General features: G+C 46.8%; 1 protein-coding gene across 1 annotated transcript in view; it reads right to left on the bottom strand.

Moving 5' to 3' along the window:
- The window catches only part of DCPS (decapping enzyme, scavenger), a 42,493-nt gene extending 18,801 nt beyond the window's left edge, over positions 1-23,692 (bottom strand). The window contains exons 1-2 of the mRNA XM_059184582.1: positions 23,447-23,692; positions 22,134-22,314 (exon numbers count right to left, since the gene is read on the bottom strand). Coding sequence (XP_059040565.1) covers positions 22,134-22,314; positions 23,447-23,647 — 382 coding nt within the window. The 5' untranslated portion in view covers positions 23,648-23,692. The remainder of the gene's footprint in view (positions 1-22,133; positions 22,315-23,446) is intronic.
- Between the last annotated feature and the right edge of the window lie 1,416 nt (positions 23,693-25,108).

The following is a 25,108-nucleotide window of genomic DNA, read 5'->3' as shown; positions in this document are numbered from 1 at the left end:
CTGCTAGTGGTCAAGTACACCCAGATCTCAAGACAGAAGAGAATGCCACCAACAGACCGAATGGCATCCCCTTAACTCCTGCAGTGGGCTCTAGAGAAATCCCTTATCCAAGAGCAGCTTGGCAGAGAAGAGCAGCCTGGGTTCCAATCCACACTTCGTAGCTACGTGACTGGGACATCGTTATGGGAAGTCAGCAAGCAGTGGATGGGAAGCCCTTAGAAAGTGTCCCCACAAAGAGAAGTGCTCTTCAGATGCTAGCTCTCCTTGTTGTGTTTGCGGTTACTCTGGTAGCCCGGGCTGGCAAAGCTGTGAGCGACGGCACTCCCTTGGTATGGGGGAGATGGCCGGGGACAAAGGCAGCGTGCACGTTGGAGAACGGCCTGCCCTGCCGGCCAAGAACACACAGCCCTGGGCTCCCGGCCTGGGGCTCCCTGTTCAAGATCAGAAAGCCGCTGGGCCTGTGAGCATGCCCCTGTCTGCCAAGGCTTGTCAAAGACTGCCCAGCCACCCAGGGTGCTGGGAAACAAGGGCCTCCCCCAGGCCAGCCCTCTCCTGCCTTCCCTCTCAGCGGCAGGGAAAACACAACAACGCAGTTTCCAACTGCTCACTTCCTGCCATCTTTCTTCCTTTTCTGAGGAACTCTGGCCTGGATGCCTAAGCCCCGTTGGTGGACTCTGAGCCCCTCAAAGCCAGTTTACCCCCTTGGCGTCCAGTCTCTGTCAGACCAACCGCAGAAGCCCAGGACAGGGGCAGGCCGGCCTCACACACTAGCATCAGGGGTAAGGGCTGGCTTCCATGTCCCCTGAGGGGATGCCACTCCCTCAAACCTGGACCACTCCCCTGGCTTCCTATCATGGCCCACATAGCCCTCTCTCTAAGCTCACTGACCACCATCTCCCCCTTGAGTCTCTGCCAGAGCCACACAGACCTCCTTACAGTCCCACTAACACAGCCCACCTCTAGACCTCCAACCAGCTGCTCTCACTGCCAGGCAGGCCTCCTGACCTGAGACAACGGCAAAACTCTCCAGAAGCCCAGCTTAAGAAGCTCCCTGTACCAAATGGCTGCCTGTCTTGCTCGCCTGCTTGCGTTTCCTCACTACCTGACAACAGAGTACGGATTTATTGTCTGATTCCCCCATTAAACTGTAGCTTCCAGGAGGGCAGGGGTTTCTCTCTGCCTTTAAAAAGTTTTTTAGGGAGGGGCGCCTGGGTGGCTCAGTGGGTTAAGCCGCTGCCTTCGGCTCAGGTCATGATCTCAGGGTCCTGGGATCGAGTCCCGCATCGGGCTCTCTGCTCAGCAGGGAGCCTGCTTCCTCTTCTCTCTCAGCCTGCCTCTCTGCCTACTTGTGATCTCTGTCTGTCAAATAAATAAATAAAATCTTAAAAAAAAAAAAAAAAAGTTTTTTAGGGGTACCTGGGTAGCTCAGTCAGTTAAGCACCTGGCTTTGGCTCAGTTCATGATCTCAGGGTCCTGGGATGGAGTCCTGCATTGGGCTCCGCACTCAACGGGGTCTGCTTCTGCCTCTGCTCCCCACCCCTGCCAGTGAGCTCTCTCTCAAATAAATTAAAAAAAAAAAAAAAAATCTTTTATTTATTTATTTTTTTGACAGAGAAAGACCATGAGAGAGGGAACACAAGCACGGGAAGAGGGAAAAGGAGAAGCAGGTTTCCCGCTGAACAGGGAGCCCATCGAGGGTCTTGATCCCAGGCCCCTGGGATCACGACCTGAGCAGAAAGCAGACGTTTCACGACTGAGCCACCCAGGCACCCAATTAAAAACAAAAAAAAAGTTCTAAAATCATTTTATCCTCAGCACCCAGAATAGCACTTAGCCTACAGGAGATACTCAATAAACACTGAACAAGTGGAAAAATGAAACTGGCCTTCTAGACATCAACACCAGCAAGGGCAGTTTTGAGCCAACGTTGAATAAAATCTCCTGGATAACAATCAGTATGTTTGCCAAAGAGTTTCTCACTGGCAGGCAAAAGCAAACACTGGTGTCTACCCAAATGCCAAGTCAAGGTGTTGACCTGCAAGGGAACCTCATGAGAATTCTGGTCAAGTGTCAATGCCCAAAAAATGCTCCAACCACCAGGTAAAAATATGTTGGGGAACAGGTGTCCATATGCAGTCTCAAAAATATCTCCCCAAACATTACTTATTAATGACAAAGGGACCAGGTGACCCAAGTTAACATAGCTCCGAATGGGACACACTGACTTCGAGTGCCTCTGGAAGGCTGTGCGGTGCTATTCTGGCCAAAATTCCTGGTCTGAATCTGATCAAGAGGGAGGGTCAGCCAGCCCCAATCCAGGGACATTCTACACAACAAGCAGCTTTACAACCCTTCAAAAGGGTTAAAGTCAGAGAAAACCAAGAAAGACAGAAGGACTGTGCTGGATTAAAGGATGCTATGGACTGGACTGGATCCTGGAGAAGGGAGGGGAGTTCTGTTGGAAAGATGGTATTGGAACAATTGGTAAAATTTAATAATGGTCTTGACATTACAAACCAGCCTTTAATGTGAAATTTCTGAAAACTGACCACTTCACTCTGGTTCCTAGGAAACACACACTAAAGCGCTTAGCAAGGAAGCATATGACGTCTGCCACCTACTTTTCAGTTGTAACAGTATAACAAAATATTGCACGTGGAGAGAGAAAAGGCAAATGTGGCAAAATGCCAACAACAGGGCTTTTTTTTTTTTTTTAATTTAAGATTTTATCTATGTATTTGTCAGAGGGAAAGAGCAAGGGAGCAAAAGCAGGGGAACGGCAGGCTGAGGGAGAAGCAGGCTACCCGATGAGCAGGGAGCCCAATGTGGGGCTCGATCCCAGGGCCCTGAGATCATGACCTAAACTGAAGGCAGATGCTTCACCGACTGCCCAAGCATTCCAACAATAGGGCTGTAGGGTTGGAAATATTTTTTTCAAAATAAAAAGTTAAAGCAAGGGCGCCTGGGTGGCTCAGTGGGTTAAGCCGCTGCCTTCGGCTCAGGTCATGATCTCAGAGTCCTGGGATCGAGTCCCGCATCGGGCTCTCTGCTCGGCAGAGAGCCTGCTTCCCTCTCTCTCTCTCTCTGGCTGCCTCTCTGTCTACTTGTGATTTCTCTCTGTCAAATTAATAAATAAAATCTTTAAAAAAAAAAAAAAAGTTAAAGCAAAAAAAAAAGGTGCTGATAGCCTTTGGATCCTCAGAGCTAACTGCCTTCACACACACCAGGCACTGTTCTAAGTCCTATGTGTATATTAACTCATTCACTCCCCACAACCAATGTGAGGTAGGTATCATGATGCCCATTTCACAAAGAAAGAATCTGTGATGCCCTCGTTCCCACTGCTCCGTCTGGCTCAGGACCAGGCTTCGGCAGTGGTACTGTGATGCCAACCCCATGGGTCAGCAGATGAGGCTTGACGACCTTCCTGGTGCCCTCTGCCAACCTCCACTTAGCAAACTGACTTACAGAAGCCACCTGTCCAGGGTGAGCAGGAAAGGCCACCTTCCCCACCCAGTTTTTCCCTGTGGCTAGAAAAACAACAGGGAATGCAAAAAAGACCCCCAAAAAACAAAAACAATCCCCCCAAAACAAAACACCTTGGAATAATGTCAAACCCCTCAAACACCCATCTCTCATAATAGTCACAATACAATATAGCTGACCCTCGAGCGACAGGGGTTTGAACTGCATGGGTTCACTTACACAAGATGTTTTTTGATGAAAATGCAATAGGGTACTGGCCTAATATAAGTACATATTTGTTATGCTTCTCTTAATAACACTGTGTTTTCTAGCTTATTTCACTGTAAGAATACAGGAGGGGATGCATATGACATATAAAGTATGTTATCAACCGCTTGGGCCACTAGCAAGGCTTCTAGGCAACAGCAGGCTGTCAAGTTATGTGTGGATTTTCACCTGCAAGAGGGCTTTAGTCTGGGGAGAGCAGGACGTTTGGGGGGAAGTTTTAGCGGGAGGAGTTTCAACTGCATGGCAGATCAGCACCCCAACCCCTGCATTGCTCAAGGGACAATTATACATTAAGAGGACTTCCCTGATATTCCTCATAAAGCCTGCCCATCTCTCATGCTTTCAAGCTTTGTTTTTATTTATTTATTTATTTTTTAAGATTTTATTTATTTGTTTGTCAGAGAGAAAGATCACAAGTAGGCAGAGAGGCAGGCAGAGAAAGAGAGGGAAGCAGGCTCCCTGCTGAGCAGAGAGCCGGATGTGAGGCTCGATCCCAGGACCCTGAGATCATGACCTGAGCTGAAGGCAGTGGCTAAACCCACTGAGCCACCCAGGCGCCCCAAGCTTTGTTTTTATTTTTAATTCAAGGCAGGCTGGTGCATACGTAAGAGTCATATGAACTTTGGTTTTAAGTTTCCTTTTCCTCCCCACACACCACTTTCAATTCTTCCTGCCATTTCTTTGCTTTTGTACTCCTACAGTTCTAAATCACACATATTTTCCTTTGTTATTCCCCCTTGACTTTTCACTTTTACTATCACTTATTAACTTCCCATTATGGAAGACAAGGGTTTAGCTTTTTACCGGCACCTGCACACATGCCTGCAGACCCCCTGTCCCCCGCCAACCCTGTCCTCACAGTACAACTACGTTACAATGGTGGATAAATCAGTATTCACTGTCAGCACCACTGGGACGACTGAAATGCAGTGCGCTGCTAAATACGATGACTATTTTTCCTTTTTAGCACAATTTTTGGTATATGGAGTGAGTAATTACTCTTTTATTTGCTCACTTTTCTGTAAACTTGTCATTAATTCACCCCCACATGCACTTCTTCTCTTTATATAAATTTCCTTTTAATGTTAAAACTCGGGAGGAACACAAGCAACGTACCCTCCCGGAGCCTCTGACTCACTCAGCAGGTGCTGCGCAGAGCTGTGCTCTGGGACCTCCGAGGCACTCCACTGTCGTAGGGGGTGCCTCCCCTACTTTGCTTCCTGAGTCCACCATCTGCCTTTCCTGTTTGTATCTTGATTATACTACAGCAGTGGTTCTCAAACTTCATAGTGCATCAGAACCACCTGACTAAGGACGTCTGTGATGGGGCCCACCAGTGTGCCTTTTTAAAGCAGTTCCTGTGTGTAGCTGCTGCCACTAGTCCTGGTCCCAGGACCAGACATCATGGACAATGCTAAAACACAAAGTCAAGTTGCTGCCAGAGCTAGGGTACAAGGGAGATCCACTTAGAGACTTGGAACATCTGAGAGGGTCTTTATTATACTGTCACATGTAATTAAGAGTTTGGCAAAAAGAATTCTATGGTGGAAAGCAACGACCCTCAAAATCTGAAAGCTCCATGATCTTCTAGATTGTGATGCTGCTGTTGAGAAGTGGGAGGTCATTCTGATCCACAGTTCTTTGTATTGACCTGTTTTTTTGTTGTCCTCAACGTCCCAATAGTGCTAATGGATCTTGGAGTGGTTTCTACTCATCTCTTGAACTGGGTAACTGTTGAGGCCTTTCAATTTCAAAAATCATGTTCTTTAGTCCTGGGAAACAATTTTATTTCTTTGGTCGTTTTCTTCCCTACTTTCCTCCCTGTCTTTTTGGAACATCTATTGGGATATTCATCTTCCCCTTCCACTTTTCTTTTCTCTCCTGCTTTCTCCTGGCCGCTCTGCTTTTGAGTAAGTTTTCTTTAACTTCTCTTCTACTCAAGTTTTTGTTCTGGCTACATATATAATTTCTAAGAGCTGTTAAAAAGTTCCTCATTGGGGCGCTTGGGTGGCTCAGTGGGTTAAAGCCTCTGCCTTCAGCTTGGGTCATGATCCCAGGGTCCTGGGATTAAGCCCCACATCGGGCTCTCTGCTCAGCAGGGGGCCTGCTTCCTCCTCTCTCTCTCTCTCTGCCTGCCTCTGCCTACTTGTGATCTCTGTCAAATAAAATAAATAAAGTCTTAAAAAAAAAAAAGTTCCTCATTGAGGGCATCTTAAGCATTTGATAGATTATAATTTATGTTGGACATTAACAACAGTTTTTGCAAATTTCTTCTCCCTACATAGTTTTCATTTCTTCACAGTTGTTCTCTTTTCCTTCTTATCTTTATCAATGGACATTATTCAAGTCTGCTCACCCTTGCCTGTCCACTCACTCGTATCTGAGGGCAGAACACCACAAAGCTGATGGGAAGCTCTGCAGAATATAGGTGTGTTCACCTGGAGCTTCATCTTAGGATGATCAGGCTGTGCTCTTGCACGACAGAACCCCCAAGACTCTGTCTTCTCGGTTGGGCTGGTCAGATTCTCTAAGCAGGACTCTCCCAGTTTTATCCATGGAGGCGTTAAGCCTGGCTGACAGCTGAGAGATGAGGAGGAGAAGCAGCTAGTGCACGAAAGGGGAGGGCACAGGATGACCTAACACTGCATATGTAAACTTCCACTTAACCTCTGAGCCCCTCCACCGCACCTATAACCTCTAGACCCTGTCTGACTCTCTCCAGAGGCTGGATCTCTGGAAGGAGCAGCTACCAGCCGTGTGAAGTGGGACTGGATATATGGGGCCTGCCGGCTCAGGTTTCCCTCCCGCACATCTGCTGGGTCAGTCACTCCTTCCCCTGTCATTTCCTAGCCTTGTCTCCTCTTCCTTCTCTAGCATAATTTTTTTGCAATGTAACTCCTTTAATGTCACTGTTAATGAGGATTTGAGAGGAAGCAGATGGGCAAAATGCCCCCTTTTAACTGGAAGCCCACAGCCCTACCATTCTATCTCCCTTATAAGGATCTTAAAAAATTTATTATCGAGGGGCGCCTGGGTGGCTCAGTCAGTTAACCGTCTGCCTTCAGCTCAGGTCATGATCCCTGGGTCCTGGGATTGAGCCCCACATCAGGGGGATGAGCCCCTGCTCAGTGGGGAGCCTGCTTCTCTCTCTGCCTGCTGATCTCCCAGCTCATGTTCCCTTTCTCTCTCTCAAGCAGATAAATAAAAACTTAAAAAAAAAAAAAAAGAAAAATGTATTATTGAAGTATAGCTGACATACAATGCTGTGTTAGTTTCAGGTGTACAATATATCGACTTGGCAATTCTATACATTACTCAACGCCCGCCCCAAGATAAGTGTAGTCACCATTTGTCACCACACCACGTGATCCAGTAAATCCACTACTGGATATGTACCCAAAGAAAATGAAAACACTAATTCAAGAAGACATACGCACCCCTGTGTTTAGGGCAGCATAATTTACAATAGCCAAGAGATGGAAGCAGCCCAAGTGTCCACTGACTGATGAATGGATAAAGAAGATGTGGTCTGTCTGTACAACAGAATAGTATTCAGCCATCAAAAAGAATTGAGATCTCTCCCCTTGTGACACCACCAATGGACCTAGATGTTACTGTGCTAAGTAAAATATGTCAGTCACAGAAAGACAAATACCACACGATTTCATTTTTAGGTGGAATCTAAAAACAAAACTAACAACCAAACAAACCAAAAGTTTGTTCCACTTATAAAATAAGTCAGTCATGTAAAGGAAAGGTACAGCATAGGGAATACAGTTAATAAAACTGCAGGAATGACGTATGATGCTTTCTTTTTCTTCTTATCTGCTTATTGCCACCTGACCTATTTGTTTATTTATGGTTCACCTCCTCTAACTGGACGTAAGCTGCTTGAGCACAGACTTTGTTTTATATATCCTGCGCGAACTGCCTAAAATGGCACCTGACACATATTAGGCCCGAACAATATGGTTACAGAACAGAATATATATTATGCCACTTTATTTTTCAAAGAGCATGTGCATATGCACAACTGCCTACGCATGAGAACGCACAGAAAAAAAGTCTAAAATTCAGGACATGGGCGCCTGGGTGGCTCAGTGGGTTGATCTGCCTTCAGCTCAGGTCATGATCTCAGGGTCCTGGGATCAAGCCCCGCATCAGGCTCCCTGCCTAGCAGGGAGCCTGCTTCCTCCTCTCTCTCTGCCTGCCTCTCTGCCTACTTGTGATCTCTCTCTGCCAAATAAATAAATAAAATCTTAAAAAAAATAAACTAAAATTCAGGACATATTCTAAGATGTTGAAAGGTTATCTCTGGGTGGTGGAGTTATATGTAATTGTAACCTTTTAAAATAATTTTTTGGGGACATTCACTACACTTTCCAAAACAAATGTGGATCACTTATGTAACAATTACATTAAAAGCTGAAAAACAAGTTGTACCTTAAACAAGCCCCAGAGAGGTTAAGTAATTTGCCCAAGGCGACACAGCCATAAAGGGGTGGAGCTAAGATCTGAATGCAAGCAATCCGGCTCTTCTATGCAGTATTGCTTCCCCAATGCTCCAGGGCCACTGTTTCAGACCTTTCCCTAACAAACCTGTGGGAGCGGATTCTCCAAAAAGCAGCCTTATCAGATACGAGAAACGTGATTACTTCCAACCCCTCCCAAACACAGGTAAACAGCTGTCAGCAAAACCAAAGGGCATAATAAGGTGCCATAGAGACTGGGCTGCAGACTGGGAGGTCTGGAAATAACATGAGAATGTGCAGAGACCCAAGAGCAGCGCTGCACTCCCTGTGCTTCCAAGGGAGGGCTGGGGGTGGGAGCCAGGTGGCACATGTCCCCTGAGGTACTCATCACCAGGGTACATTGCAGCCAGATGCTGGGCTAGAACAGGCTTTGGTGGGGCACACACAGGGACTGAAGGCGATCCCACTTACAATAGGAGACCATGGCTGTTTCGACTTATGTGTGTTGTACCCGCCCCCCACTGCTCCCCACCAAAGATGCCGTGCTGGCTCTCAGGGAAGGATGCCTGTGGTGGGGTCCGAGGAGACAGGACCTGTGGTGGTCTTGCAGCCCTTGTGGGGCTTGGGGGAGCAGGGATGTTTTGGCTGCAGGGATGGCTGTACCAACGCATCCCAGATGAATAAATGAACAGCGGCCCTGTACACACAGTCCTCTCTGCAGCTCAGGCAGGCAGGCTGGTGTGCCCCTGGATAGGCCAGCTCTGTCCCGCCTCATAAGACCCTTAGGAGTCTCCTGAAAGGCCTTCTCCAAGAAATAAACCCACCCCCTGTCCTCCACCCAGACATGAGAGCCCAAATGCTTTCGGACTTGGAGGCAGGGCTAGGTAGAGGAAAAGAGCAGCTGCCTTTGTTGCTCTCTGCCAAAGCTCGCCTAGCCAAATCCCCAGGAAAACGCTGTTGCACATGAAACATGAAAATGCAAACCACAGACAGTCTGCTCTCCTTCCCATACACATGTTCAAACAAGACTGCTTTCCAGCCGTTACTGATGACTTCTACACGATGAGGTAATTTCTATGGCTCAGTCTGTGGCTTTTGCTCTCCTTTCATTATGATCAGCCAGTTTCAACTTATTTGACCCAGATGTGCAGGCTAGGGGAGCTGGAGAGAAGCAACAGCAAAGCATGATCCGCGTGTGAAGCCCACCCCACCTCCCACAAGGGCCAAGCAGAGCTACCCGGGGGACAGGGCAGATGACCGAGACTGGCAGGGCGCACTAGCAAAGAACCCGGGCAGAAGGACTGGCAAGGGAGAGGGGCTGCAGGGCCTCCTGGGGGACATGCATTACCTTCCCTCCTCTTGGGGATCTCCCCTGACGAGGTGACCCTCTCCTCAGCCCGGCCTCATGGTGGCCAGAGAGCAGGCCGGAGGCTGGAGAGGAGGTGGTCTGTGTCCTGCATCGCAGGGATGCTTAAAGTACTCAAGGGGAGGCCTGAAGAGACTTTCAGATCAAAAATAAACAGGGATGAAGGGTGTGGTCAGAATCCTACTAGAGGCTTTGGCCGCTCCACAGCAAACCTTCAAACCACTAATTACCTGTCTCCAGGGCAGCTCAGAGATGCTATTAGAGGCAGAGGAGAGGCACATGCTGATTTTAGCCAAGCCCTGGATCTGACAGGCTCCTTCCCTCCTCCACCTCCTCCTCAGTTCTCCGAGGCCTGGGAGGTAGAGGAGGCGTAAACAACAGGGCCCGATGGCTCACAAGCAAATTCGGCAACTCTGAATGCTTCTCCAGGGCTGCCTGCGGTGGCCTTTGGTTTCATGGTCTCAGAGGTGGCCCATTAGGAATGGGAAATGCTGCTATACGGTGGCTGTGGGGCTTACAGCACTCCACAAAGATCCATTTGAACACGCCTGAGAACTGGTACGGAATGAGATAATGGAGGCATGGTCGGACAGCCCTGCTCTCAGAGCTGAAAGACCCCTACATCCCCATACACAGGAAGCAGCTATTCTGGGGTTAAGCAGACCAGTCTACAAAAGCTGTTGTACCAAACACTCAGGAGTTCCAAAACATGGCCCCTCTCACAACTTCCTGCCTAAAGGCACTTCCTTATTCACTCAGAGAGGGGCACAGGGACCCGGTCTCAGCGCAATACCCATGGACACTGCCACGTTGTGTGTGCTGGTAGGAAGGGGGCAGAAGATCAAAGGTACGGGGTATATTCCCCACTGAGAGGGGCCTCGGACTACCAGAATTTTAGATTATCACTCACTAAGAAGTCTGGATCAGAAAAGGACAAGAGAACCAGGCTGCCATAGGCTGGCAGCCACAGCCGGAGCCAAGCAATGAAGTGGAACCAGCTATCCTGTTGGTAATCCGCCTTCACCCACTGGTCCTGAGTAAGCTGACTTTTCTGCTGACTTGAGCCTCAAGACTGCCACAGAGTCTTGGGACCTTGCCCCATCTGGGGGAGACAGAGAGAATGAGAACACCAGTCTTGTGGTGTTTCTTCACTGCTTCTGAATGCAATGGCTTCTCCTGGCTTCGTGGAAACCATGAGTCTAAACAGAGAATTGAACACGTGGCTTTGGCTCTCAGCTGAAGGGAGAAGTTGGGGACACAGAGAAGGCAGTATGCAACGGTTCCTGAGCTGAGGCGGCAGAGAAAGGAGAGCAGGAGTCAATTAGACCACCAAAAGAAAGGAAGAACTCAGATTCTGTGTAAAGAATTTAACCCAGGAGTTAGGAGCCTTCCCAGCTTGAAATGTCTGCTTTTTGTTATTCTAGTGTCCCTCTAAGCCCCAAAAGGGGCTTGGCTCCCTGGTGTCAGGAGCTCTGAAGCACCCAGGGAGAAAAGTGGACAGAAATCTGGCATCCTGGGGCGCGCTGCTGGCTCAGCTGGTTAAGCATCTGCATTTGGCGTGGGTCACAATCTCGGGGTCCTGGGATCAAGTCCCATGTCAGGCTCCCTGCTCAGTGGGGAGCCTGCTTCTCCTTCTTCTCCCCACTCATTGCTCTCTGTCACTCTCTCTCAAATAAATAAAATCTTAAAAAAGAAAAGAAAAGAAAAGAAATCTGCCATCTTTAGGTGGCTTCAAGTGATGAAACCAAAGGAGTAGATTCCTATGGGTTCAAAGCCCAGCTTATGCCAGGAGCCTACCCTAAAGCTGTGTCCATAGTGCTGCCCTCACCCAGAACTCCCCTTCAACTTCCCACCCTCCCATCACCAAGTCCAGCCGTCCCAGGGGCCACTGAGTCCCCAACCATGGGAGGACCTGCCCCTGCACACCCCAGTCCACCCGCTCCCAGTGTGCACCCCTCCATAGTTCCATGCTCTCCATTAGTATCTCACAGGCCATTTCTGTAAAGAGCTGTAATTCATGAGTTTGGGGTCCACATATCTTGGGAGAATGCAGTACTTGCTGATGAACTGACAAGCCCCACACAACAAGGGTCATTCAGGCTGTGAAGGAGGGAGGCAGAGGCTCTATTCCAAGCTAATCTGATCATCTGCTTCTTTGTTTTGTTTGGTGATTCGAGGTTAACATCTTAAGAAATATCTACTCAAGCATCAAATAAATACATTCTCAAATAATTCAAAAGTCTAATCCCCAAATCTTTTCATTGAAACATACACTAACAATAGTTGGGTATTTACTATCCCAGTCTTTAATGAGTTTACATATATATGAACATATCTACATAGAGTTCTTTTTTTACGATTTTATTTATTTGAGAGAGAGAGAGCCAGCGAGGGTGCACGCACAAGGTGGGAGAAGGGGCAGAGGGAGAAGCAGGCTCTCCACCAAGCAGGGAGCCTGACGTGGGGCTTGCTCCCAGCACCCTAGGATCATGACCTGAGCCGAAGCTTGGACCTCTGATGTTTAACCGACCAAACCAGCTAGGCACCCCAAGGTCTTTTCTTGTTTAAGTATAAATGGGCTGATCCTTTATGTGACCTCTGGCCTGACAGTCCATACCTAGCTGGCTCCAAGTACCCAGGCACAGAGGAAGGGAAATGAAGGCTCAACCAAAGGGCATCGAGAACAGCTGTACCAACTGGTTCCATCCAGTGCCACACCCTCATCCCAGGGGTAGGCACTTAAAGCCAGATGAAAACAGGAGGGCTGTCCTCCAACGACAGAAAGCCATGGACTAGAGCAGTGGTAGGCAAGCTTTTCTGGAAAATGTACAGTAAATATTTTAGGTGTTGTAGGTGATGCTGTCCCTTTTTCATATTCTTCTTAGTTTTCTTCTGTTTCAAATGCCTCGTTAAAAATGTAAAAACCATCCTTGGCTCACAGGCCATATAAAAAGCAGCAGCCCACAAGCTATAGGGGACAGGAGAGCAGGAAGGGTCCAGCATGGGCACGCTCCAGCGTGCCAAACAGCGCCCACTGGGCCTGCTCCCCATCCACACAGCACTGGGCCAGCTACTCATCCAGGACTATTGTGGAAATAGACCTACCAGTGGATGGTGAACAAAGCCCACATCAGCTCACCAGATTATCAGCCCGCCTCTTCATTTTTAAACATAAATAAGCTAACATTCACCAGACATTAAGAGAAAACCAGCGGCCTGAAAAAGAATGACCAAAATAAACAACGAGAACCAGACCCAGAGGAAATGAGATCATGGAAGGGTCAGGAGATAATTTTTTAAATAATTCTAATTAGTGTGTTAGAGAATGTCAATTTGGACCTGTAAAGCAAGAGCAAGATGCTAAGAAAATGAAACAGAGAATCATGAGGGAAGAAAATTTAAAATATGATTGCGAAATTAAAACCTTCACTAGAAAGGTCTGGAAGATAAAGTTGAGACAATCTACTGGACTGTAAAAAGAAAAGAATAGTTAAAAGGAATAGGAAAAGTGGGAGAACAGAAGCAATACACAGGATCACTCTAGGAGACTAACATCTAATAGGGTTTTCAGTAAGAGGAAATAAAGGAAACAAAGGGAAGGAAATTATCAAAGAAATAACAGAAAAAATGTAGAGCGGAAGAATGACCTAAGACTTTAAACCAAAAGGGTCCAAAAGTACAATGAATGAAAAAAAAAATTCAAACATGACGCAGCTATACAATGCTTCAGTACACCTAAGATAAAGAGCATACTAAGATAAGCTTCCAGAGAAGAAAACTAACAAAGCAAGAAGAAAAAAAAGAATGAAAATGAAAAACCAAGTTAAGTGTAAGAAAATGAAAATCTATCATCAGATACCTTGTTAACAACAATGGATATTTGAAGTCAATAGATCAGTGTCTTTAATGTTTTGAAGGAAAAGAAATTTAAATTCTGTATTCGGTCAAACCATCAATCAAAAGTGAGGGTAAAATAAAGGATTCTAGGTTTACCTTTCATGTGTTCTTTCTGAGGAAGTACTTAAGACTGTACATTAGCTAAGTAAGAGACTAAAACAAGAGAGACATCAAATCCTAAGAACAGTCGATCTAACCCAGAAAAAGCTGTGACAGGAAGGCTAAAGTTGAGGGCCATACAGCAAGTCTAAAGAATCGGCTGTCCAGATTGGAGCAGCCGGAAAGAATGTTCTGGAAACAATATTTCCAGGAAGGAAGGACTTATCATGTAATGAATTATCAAACTAAGTGGCAGGATAATTTCAAAAACAGAGTAAAGGCTCAGGATTCTTTTAGCCACAATCAAAAAAATTAAAAAAAAAAAAAAAAAAAGAAGCAACTAAAAATTTTATGAAGGAAAAACATAAAATAATGGTTCAAATATGCGTCATGATTTGAAGAACTGCTGGAATGTGAGAACAGAACAACCATTTCACCTAGATATTCAGATGCACCCTCGTTCCAGGGGTCTGAGGGTCTCAAGCACTGGGCAGGTAGGAGAGGAACCAGAATCCTAGTCCTCTGCTTGAGTGTGTAGCGCACATTAATCTGGCCACATTAATGTAAGGCTGTTTACTGGTGGGCAGCTCAGAATCTACTTACAGACAAAGCACACAAGACTTGATTACAATCATGCAACAGAACATACCATAAACCATGTGAAATACAAGCATGGCGGACAGAAGTCAGGAGACAGCAAAGCAAGAGAAGGCTAGAGGCACGGATGGATATTCTTAACTGACAGAGTGACAGCCTCAAGGAGAGGGATCAAGGGCTAACAGTTGCAGTGTATTTAGGATTCCGAAAGTAATTTTTTAAAACCCTAAAAATAACAATATAAACAAAAAAAACTGGAAGGAAGGCACCTGGGTGGCTCAGTGGGTTGAGCCTCTGTCTTCGGCTCAAGTCATGATCCCAGGGTCTGGGATCAAGGTCCGCACCTGGTTCTCTGCTCAGCAGGGAGCCTGCTTCCCCCTCTCTCTGCCAGCCTCTCTGCCTACTTGCGACCTCTCTTTCTGTCAAATAAATAAATAAAATCTTTTTTTTTAAAAAAATGGAAGGAGAGGGGAGGGAGGGTGAGAAATGTATAAAAAGGAACTAAACCTTTCCATCTCCATTGCGGAGGACTAAGAAAGTCAAAATGTGACAAATCATGGAGTTGCATTAGCTTATTTTTCAGTTAGGGTCTAGAGGAAACTACCAGAAGCACTAATCCCAGAAATTCTCTTCATGGTAGCTGCTTCTGGAAGGCAGGGCCAGGGTGGGGCAGAGTGGTACAAAAGCCTGTTCCAGGCCCTGTATATAAGCCTTTCAGTCCTATTTGATGACTTGACCATGTGACTATATGACTTTGATGAATGGCCTAGCCCTATCACAGAGAGATCTATTCAGTAGGTCCAGATTCTGTATTCGAGAAAGCTCCGTAAGCATTTGTGATGAACGGTTCTAGTTAAAAATCACATTACTAAATAAATCTCTAAAGTTCCATTCAAACCTGAGATACTGTGGTTCTCTGCTCTCTCATAGGATACCGAAGCCCACTGAGGTGGGCTAACTAGCTATCAGATTCCCCATTTTTCATTGAGAGAAACTGAGTCTCAGAGCAATTCCATGACTTGCCCTGGTGTGACCCACTGGCTGCAAGCCTGGGGTGTTTCTCATGTTAGACGATGGGGCTCTTCAGTACTCAGCCCAGGAGGTAACCTTTCTGGCAAGACTTTCCCTGTTGGTCACTGTTCAGAGACCTGAACCTCTGCTGCAATGAGAGCCCTGCCGAGGACACCCAGAAGGGACGGGGCGACGAGCCCGTGCCAGTATGTGTAGGAGTGGAGCCCACAGAGCCTGGTACCAAGCCTTCTCCTCCAGTAGCTGGAGGACCTCCCCACACTGCCCTGTTCTACCAGGGCTGGCCTCAGGCTGCAGTGCACTCCAGCACAGAGAAGAGTCAGGCCCCACCACTTCTCTGCACCAGAAAAAAGACGGTACACAGAAATACAAGTCTGCTAATGCCCAAAACCCAGAGGAAAGGAGGCCTCAGTCAAACACTTTCAGTCACAGTGACTGGAAACCAAATTTGAGAATGAAGGCAGGACTCTATATAGTGGGGGAATATTCTCAGCTCTTCTAAGGACCTGCTGGTTTTTCTTTTTTGTTTGTTTTGGTTTTTTCTTAACTTTTAATTGGAAATACACTGTACAATATAAAACATGTGGGGCACCTGGGTGGCTCAGTAGGTTAAGCCTCTGCCTTCAGCTCAGGTCATGGATTGAGCTCCGCATCGGGCTCTCTGCTCAGCAGGGAGCCTGGTTTCTCCTCTCTCTCTGCTTGCCTCTCTGCCTACTTGTGATCTCTCTCTGTCAAATAAATAAATAAAATCTAAAATATATATATATATGTATATATATATATATAAAACGTGTGTGAATACGTATGTATACATACTTTTACATATACATGTATGTATGTAAATATAAAAGATATACTGTTTTTTTTGTTTTTTTTTTTAAAGATTTTATTTATTTATTTAACAGACAGAGATCACAAGTAGGCAGAAAGACAGGCAGAGAGAGAGAGAGAGGAGGAAGCAGACTCCCTGCCGAGCAGAGAGCCCGATGCGGGACTCGATCCCAGGACCCTGAGATCATGACCTGAGCCGAAGACAGCGGCTTAACCCACTGAGCCACCCAGGCGCCCAAAGATATACTGTTTAAAGACCTAAAATAAAACAAAAGAAAACCCATGCATGGAGTGTGCAGCCCAAGAAACCGAGCACTCCCAGAACTTTGGACGTCCTCTCAGCCCTGTCCCTACCAGGGATAATCACTTTGCTGAATAAGGCATTCATCATTTCTTTTTCAGTCTTATTAATTGTATTAATTATGCATGCATCCCTAAGCAGTATATTGTTTAGTTCTGTTGTTTCTCAACTTTATCTAACTGGAACCACCCTGTGTGTATTCTGTGTCTTGCTTCTCTAGCTCGAGGTGGTGAGATTCTTCAAGTATGTAGCTGTGGTTTGTTTACTTTCACTGCCTGAAAGAAGTGGCCCAGTACAGGGAAACACCTTGATTTACTTATCAACTCTATTGTTAATTGATATCTGGATTGTTTCTAGTCTTTTCTATCGTGAACACTACTACCAGAGGAGACTCTTATGGGAATGGAGAGTTTAAAATGTTCCTTCCCAACAAGCCCTCAGTCTGGACTCCAGGGGTCCCGGTTTTGCCTCTGCAAGGAGCACAGGGAGGACAACTGTGCCTGTAGCTAAAGTATCCGGAGTTCTCAGCAACCAAAGGAAGATGTCATTCCGAGGTTCCCTCTACTCCCTGCCCTGGCCTCACTCTCACACAGACGCCTTCTCCTCCTCTGAACCTGAGATTCCACACCCCTGCTCTACATTGGGGAAAACAATTGGCCTTTTTAGACACGGTCTGGATTTCTGAGTCACACCCCTCTCCCTAACTACCCACCCCCTCCTTCCCCAGGTAAGAGAGAACAGAGATCTTAATGAAAGGGCTCCATTGACAGGCCACGGGCGTGAGAGCGTGAGAGCTCAAGAAGCAGATGATCCAGGCTCTGCCCTGCGCAGACAGCCGGGGCGGCACTGACATGCCAGCCATCTGGCCGGCTCAGCCCTCATGTTTGCCACATGGCCACAGGGGGAAGAAAGAAAACCTGCCTGTGGTCAGGGCCAGGCATTTTCCCATGTTAGCTATACTGCTCCACTTAAGGCTCATGCAATCTTAAAGGGAGAAACCCCATAATAGAAGATGACTAACCCTTACAAAATACCCATCATATGCCAGTCACCATGCTAAGTGTTTCATGTGCTTATTTCCAAGGGTTATAACCCATGACAGTGATGATGAAATTAATTTAGGAAGTTAAGACCAGCATTTAAAAGGAAACAGACAAGAGTGGAATTCAGTTGAAAATACTAAGGGTAAGTTTTGTTTTGTGAACCATTTGTTTCTCTTATATCCACATGTGTTTATTCACAACTACTGGGTCACAGTGTAAGATGTATCTCACACTGTGGGCAGAGGCTAAAACATTTTCTTTTTTTTTTTTTAAGGCGGGCAGGGGAAGAGGGAGAATCTTAGCAGGACGTAGGGCTCAATCTCACGACCCTGAGACCATGACCTCAGCCGAAATCAACAGTCGGATGCTTAACCAACTGAGCCACTCAGGCGCCCCTAAAACATTTCCTTATGTCATTTGTTTTGTAACTATCCCAGGATATGTTCAGTTACTAACCTAATTTAACAAGAACATAACTGAAGTGACTTCCCCAACTACATCTGTGTCACACACCGCAGCCATCAACTGCCCCCTCAAGCTCCGAACAAAGCAGCCTCTTTTCTGTTCCTCTTTCCTCCTCCAGGACACATGCTATTCCTTTGGCCCCAAATATTCCCCCACCCCCCTCACAGCTCTGCACAGCTGGTTCCTTTCCATCCTGTGGGTCTCGGCTTGAGTGTCACCTCTGCAGAGAGCCCCCTAGGGCTCCCAGATGAGCAGCCCCTCTCTAGCTCACGGCCACTGAAACGCTTGTTTCCTTGTCTGCTGGCTGCCTCTGTCCCTGGACGACAACTCCAAGGACACTGCGAGTATCTAATGCACTCACCTAGCACAGCACCAAACGCGGAGCTGGCCCTTCACCTCTGTTAAATGAATACAAAAAACTTACCAAGTCTTCACAGCTGGTGAAACAGCAAAGCCAGGATTCCAGCACATATGATATCTGACCCAGGGCTTGCTCTTCACCTCTGTACTACACTAAAACTCAGAAACAGCACGACACTGCCTCAAGCCACACTTACTTAGTAAGTATTAGCACTAGGACAGGATCTGAGCCTGACTCCAATGCCCTGGCTCTCTCTATGTTGTCAACAAGGTGGGGGCGGGGGGCATGAATGGCTCGAAGTGGCAGCCTCTTGGGGTCGGCTGAGAATTTGGGAGGGATAAAGGAAGAGGATGCAAAACCTTCAGGCTGGAAGAGAAGAAGAGATTTGCCAGTGAGTGGAGAAACAGCAGAAGAAATCAGGAGAGCAGTCAGCTCAGAAATGTGGGGTGGGGGTGGGGCTTCCCTGAGCAAGTAGTATTATGGGAAAGACATCTGGAAGAATAGCCAGAGATGACAGAAAATCTCAAAATGGCAACTGTGCAGAGGGCTCTGGGGGCTGAGGCTATAGGAACCATGCCTTAAGGCCTCTGCAGGCAGTGTTAAGAGTTGGTGACTCCAAGACTCTGAGATTGGAGAGGTGGGGCTGGGGTCCAGAAGACTGGCACAGAGGCCAAAGGGGCCAGCCACAGGAATACTATGGCAATGCTGCCACCTCGTGGCTGTGGAACACTTGGCCCATAGGCAAAAACTGAGCAGAGTTGGTTTGTGGGTTCATTTTTCAGCAGCATTTAGTGAGCACCTACTAAGGGGTCGGGCTGTTGGGGACTGGAAGTGGGTCTGACATGGCTCTAAACTTCCAGGACTTCTGTTTCCTACACCCAGGCAATAACCAAACCCTGTTGAGTTTACTTCCCTCTTTCATAGTAACTGGTAGTATCCCACCCCAAACAAGACTGCAGGCAGAGTTGGTTGTCTAATTCATCTCAAGCTCTAGGACCCAGCACAGGGCCTACAACAGTAGCTACTATTCAATAAGCGCTAAGTGTTTTTAAAGACCTTAATGAATCTGAGTTGTCTCATATTTTACCTAGAAGGTACCAGGGACCTCCAAAGAGAGATACCAAGTTGGTGTTTATTTCAAAGAGCCTGGAGTCCTTAGAGGGAGGGGTGGAGAATGGAGATGGAGAAAGAAACATGGGCATCACCACACACAGATGGTATTTAAAAACCAGTACTTCACAAAGTCTGACTTGCATGTGACTCGCCTGGGGGTTTCGCTAAAACAGATACTAATTCTGACCTCAGAGGGGGCCTGAGATTCGGACTATTTAAGAAGCTCCAGGATAATAGCCATATGGCTGGTCCACAGACCACACTTGGCGAGGGAAAGAATCTGGAATGGAGTTAATGAACTACAGCCAGAAGATGAGCTCCATGGTCTCTTTCTCTACATCCAGCAAGCGAAGAGCGGCATTTTTATTTCTAAAGCGGTGGTTTAAAAAAAAAAAAAGGAAGGAAGAATATGTGAAAGAGACCACTGAAGCGGCTCATAAAGCTTAAAGTATTTCCTCTCTGGACAGTAAGTCTGCCAAACCCTGATCTAGACCATTATCCAGTTCTGGACATACGAGAGAAAGAGAGGAGGGCTGAGCCCTGAAACAAATTTTTATGACTTCCACTCACTGTGCCTAGTTTGGAGAGGGAAAATAAAAGTAAAATGAGCTGCATGTATACTAATGCTTGTGCTAAGACAGTGAGCCCCAGATACGATCGATGAGTTCCCATCTGAGGCTCCCAGGGGATAGGGGGTAGGAGAGGGCAATACTAGGGAAAAGGAAGGAAATGTTTGGGGTTCTGAGTGGGGAGGAAGACCTGTAGTGAGCAGGATAACCGACTGCCTCTTTCAGTGCTTAGCTTTAAAAAAAAAAAAAAAAAAAAAATAGAAAGCCAGGGCAGAGGCCACGACCACCTGTGTGCTACCGGTATCATAGAAGTACTAGAAAAATAAAAGGCAAAGGCAAGGCTGTGAATTCTGCAGGGTTTCTCTGTGCAGCAGAACCTTCTATATTTTGGCTGGGGGTGGGGAGCATGGACAGAGGAGCTGGGGAAGGTGAGAGAAAACGGTGGTGGCAGAGTAATGACCTTAGAGCTTATAGTTTGGGGGCTGCCCCAAGTGGTGTTTGGCGACAAAGCCTTCTGTCCTGCTTCCGCCACCCCCTGTTGAGGGCTACATTTCCTCAAATGTCAGCGCCTGAGAAAGTAAATAAAACTGTCCGTTTCCATCAACTTCAACCAATCAATCTGACTCGCCTGCCGCGGAGGTCCAGGCTGCACTGCCTTTGGCCATGAAAGGCTTGCTTGTTCCACATCAAGTGTTCACATATATCTCAAAAAAAAACAAGAAAAAACAGCACCCTTTCTTGGGGATACAGAAAAGATTAAACCTAACAAAAGGGCTGTGGCAGAGTATCTGTAAAGCCAAATTATTCTTAAATGCCAGAGGACAAACAAAAAGAAGGATATTACAAAACTGCCATGTGCTACAAAGTTAATCCCAGAATTTCCTAATTCAGTCAACCGGTCTCCTTCACACTTCCAACAAAGCTGCCTATTAAACTGAACCATCTAAAGGGAAAAAGCCCACATCATGCCTAGTTTTTGACATAGAAGCCAAAACAAAGTAAAGGAAATAAGTAACTTCTTTTTTTTTTAAATAAAGATTTTTCTTTCTTTATTTGACAGAGAGAGAACACAAGCTGGGGGGAGTGGCAGGCAGAGGGAGAGGCTCCCTGGCAGCAGGCTCCCTGGCAGAGCAGAGGGAGCCCGATGAGGGACTCCATCCCAGGACACTGAGATCATCACCGGAACCAAAGGCAGTCACTTAACCACTGAGCCACCCAGGCACCCCATCTACTTTTTTTTTTTTCTTAAGTTTTATTTATTTACTTGAGAGAGAGAGCTAGAGTGAGAGAGAGAGAGAGACTGTGTGCACGGAGGGAAAAGAGAGAAGCAGACTTTCCGGGGAGCAGAGAGCCCAACATGGGGCTTGATCCCACGACCCTGAGACTATGACCTGAGCTGAAGGGAGACACTTAACTGACTGAGCCATCCAGGTGCCCCAAATTCTTCCTCTTCTTAATAATTAAAAAAATCCTGGCAATCCAAACAAATCTCTTGCCTTTTAGCCCATGAATGCCTGCCCTTCCCAAGTCCATCCCCCTTGAATGCACTCAGCGTCTCCCACACTAGAAGTGAGTTCCTGATCTTTGCAGCACCTTATATACTGCTCATCCCACAGCAGTGTGGTGAGTGAGTGCTCCTCTACTGAAAGATCTTAGTTTTTCTCTCACCTACTGGCTGTGTGATCTTGGGTAAGTCACTTAACCTTTCAAAACCTCCATTCCCTGACCTGTAAAGTCCAGTCATAATGAGGCTACCTCTGAGCACTATATATGAAAATACGTGTAAGATACTGAGAATGGTGGCTAGCACAATAATAAGAATTTAGCAAGTGTTGACAATCATTATTATTCGGTTAGGAGATTAAATGTTTTATACCATGAGTCACACTCCGTTCCCCAAGTAAACTACACCAATCTCAGCACTACTGACATTTCTTTATTATGAGGTTCCCATTCTCCGTTTTATAGAATATTCAGGAACATCCTTGGCCTCTCCCCTCTAGGTACCAGCAGCAACCCCTTCTCCCCAGCTCTGACAAACAAAATTGTCTTTAGAATTTGCCAAATGTCTCCTGGGGAGGCGAGGTGCAAAATCCCCTCCTGCTTCCATTGGGAACTACTGCACCAGAATATGCAAACTAGTTTTGGGGAGAAACCACCACACCTCCTAATTTCCCACCAATGTCCCCCCAACTGCCCCACCCCACAAGAAGCCACCTCAGCCCCCACTTGCTCACCACTCAGCTGCCGTGGAGGAAACAGGTGATAAGTGCTGTAGATATCATTGGAGAACTGCAACTGGAGCTCAGGGTTGCCCTTCAGGAGCTGGGCCACCTGCTCTACCTGAAACGGTGTCTTCTCTAGGATCACAACAGCATCCTCTCCATCTCCATCTCCATCCCCAGAGGTCTCATTCACCTGTAGCCAGAGAAACCATCAGTGAGCCCAGGAGCAGAGGCAGAAGCTCTGGGGCCTCCCATTTCTTCTCCCAGAGCAGCCATCTCATTAACCCAAATCCTTGGGGGCAGCACTCACATCTTTCTTCTGAAAGATGCAAAGCTTCTCCACTTTTTTCTATTTTAGGCTTGCAGGCCTCTATCAAATTCTCCCCACTGTACAGATGAAGAAACGTGTCAGAGAGACTAGGTGACTTGCCCAAGGTCACAGGAACAAACTAGAATCTGGGTATCCCAGTTAACTCCTAGCTCAAAAGTTCTCATAGCTAAAATCTTCAGCAGGTGCTACAGACAGAAGACAGGGCTAAGAGAACTACAGGGAATCATGCAAACAAAACAAAAGACACAGAGGCATGGTAGCCTAGGCCAAGGTCTTCCTGGTCCTCCCAAAATGAGAGCTCCTGCTAGGAATTCTAAAGAACCCTAATACCCATCTGCGACTGGGCCTCCTCACTAGTTCCCAAGATGGTCTCAGTCTCTCCTCAATTCCTTCTATAGAGCTGAGCACATGGTATTAGAGCCGGCTGTACCAATCTGTACCAGAAGATACACTGCAACCCTGAAAATCGGGGATGGTAACTTTCATCTCTAGGTCTCCAGCACTTAGCTCAGCGCGTGAAATGTGAAACTGAATTAGAAATTCAATAAACTGTCTCCTCGGTTGGGGCTGAGATCCTGCACCGCGGGGATCCTATCTCCCACAGGCTCTTTGTCGTTCCATAGACGGACGATCCAGCAACATTTGCTGGTTCCCAGCAGCTCTATGTTAAATGAATACATAATGAACAGTTTGGAGAATTCAACCCGTGATTTTAAATCTGCAATACTCTCTACGAGTTACTTTTAGTAAAGGAGGACTTAGGAAAATTAACCCTAAGTCTGTGGATTTCCTTGATTCCATGGGTAAACTTGTCTCCTGTACGCCCCCGCCCCCACGCAGTTTAGTGGTACACTCTCCCTCCCCCACAAGTAGTGCGATTGGTATTTTCCGGCCGAGCGCGGGTTTTTAAACATAAATAAATAAATAAATCCGCCTCCAAGGCGGTGATTGGCTCACCGCGACCCGCATCCCCGCCCCGCGCTCCTAATGGTACCTTCCCATGGAGAAAAATGATTTTGTCCCTCGCAGACTCCCTCAGCACTTTTTTCACTCTAAAGCCGGAGAACGGTAAGCGCACAGGGGCAGAGGTACCATTCCCAACTCCGGTTCCCTTTTCTTCTATGCCGGCGGCTTCCGCCTCCTCCGCGACTGGCTCGCGCTTTCTCTTGCTGGGTTGAGGCGCTAGGTTCGCCATGTTGCTCGGCCAGAGCTGTGCGCCTGCGCCAAGCCCAGCCCTGCCCCGCCCCCTTTCGGCGCTCCGGCGGCCGCCGCGTCCCGCCTCCGCGAGGTGCAGCGACTACAACTCCCGACGGGCTCCGCGGCCCGAGTTGGTGCTGAGGGAAGAGAGACCAAGGCCGCGAGTCCCTAACCCTACCAGCTAAAGATGCTGCAGAGTGGGGCCGGGAGCTCCGGAAGGCCGGACCTGGAAAACACCTTTAGACTCCATGGATGCTTTGATACCTGACACCCTGGGTTGAACACTGACGTTTTAATAAGAATTACACGAATATTGTTTAATTAGCATGGGAAGAATGTTTCTGAAATCTGTTGAGCCCGTCTTATTTCTTGATTTTTTATGAGAGTCATTTAAACCATTTCCATTTTTCATCCATTTTCATTTCACAGAAATTTTCTTCGTGTTAAGTGCCGAAAAGAAAGGGAAGTGAGGGGCACCTGGATGGCTCAGTCAGGCATCTGCCTTCAGCTCAGGTCATGAGACCAGGATCCTGGGATCGAGCCCCATACGGGGCTCCCTGCTTGGTGATAGGAAGCCTGCTTCTCCCTCTCCCTCTTCCCCTGCTTGTGTTAACTCTCTTGCTGTTTCTCTGGCAAATAAAATCTGAAAGTAAGGAAGGAAGGAAAGAAAGAAAAGAAAAAAGAGGTGAACAGGGCAGAAATACATTTCTGTCACCCTCTTTTCTTCCAGGCTGGGGGCTTCTGCCTCCTCTGTTAACCTAATTTGCTCATGTCTCTGCTATGCATACAAAGATGTGATTTGCAGCTTGAATGTGAATCATCTGTCAGAGTTTCTGTGCTTTGCTTTACTTTTTTTTCCCCTATATAAAATTTTTACTTAAAAGAGAGAAATTATAAGTTTTGGGGGGGCTGTTATTTCAGGCTATCCCTTTTTCCTTGGTGTTATTTGATAGATACAAATTATTTCAAATTTACTAAAAAATTGTGCTGTTTTCTCCAAAGTCAGTTTTGAGTTGTTGTTTTGGTTTTTTTTTTTCCAGACAGAACTAATGAGTGAGAAAATTTTTGCAATTTTCAGTCAGTCAAAGTGCACTGTATGTCCATGACTATTTGCTTTTGGATTATTTCTACCAGAAATATTATTATGAATTGGATAAAAGGCCAATTGTTTTGTGAAGTAGAGAGCATTAGGAGGGAGACTTAGGATCTAGAATAATTATCTTCAGTCCAAAACTTGTCCACAAGTTTCCTGGATAACATCCCCCACCTGTGGGAGTATACAGCAGAAGGTGTTGAACTATGTATAAGGCTAGAACAAATGTTTTTGGGGGTTAATGGCCATAGCAAGACCTGTTCAAAAATCCAAGGCTTAGGGGCACCTGGGTGGCTCAGTAGGTTAAAGCCTCTGCCTTTGGCTCAGGTCATGATCCCAGGGTCCTGGGATCGAGCCCCGTATCAG

Source organism: Mustela lutreola, chromosome 1 (assembly GCF_030435805.1).
Source record: "Mustela lutreola isolate mMusLut2 chromosome 1, mMusLut2.pri, whole genome shotgun sequence".
NCBI classification, from domain to species: Eukaryota; Metazoa; Chordata; class Mammalia; order Carnivora; family Mustelidae; genus Mustela; species Mustela lutreola.
The sequence above is the reverse complement of the archived record's forward strand: the minus strand, read 5'-3'. Positions and strand labels throughout refer to the sequence as shown.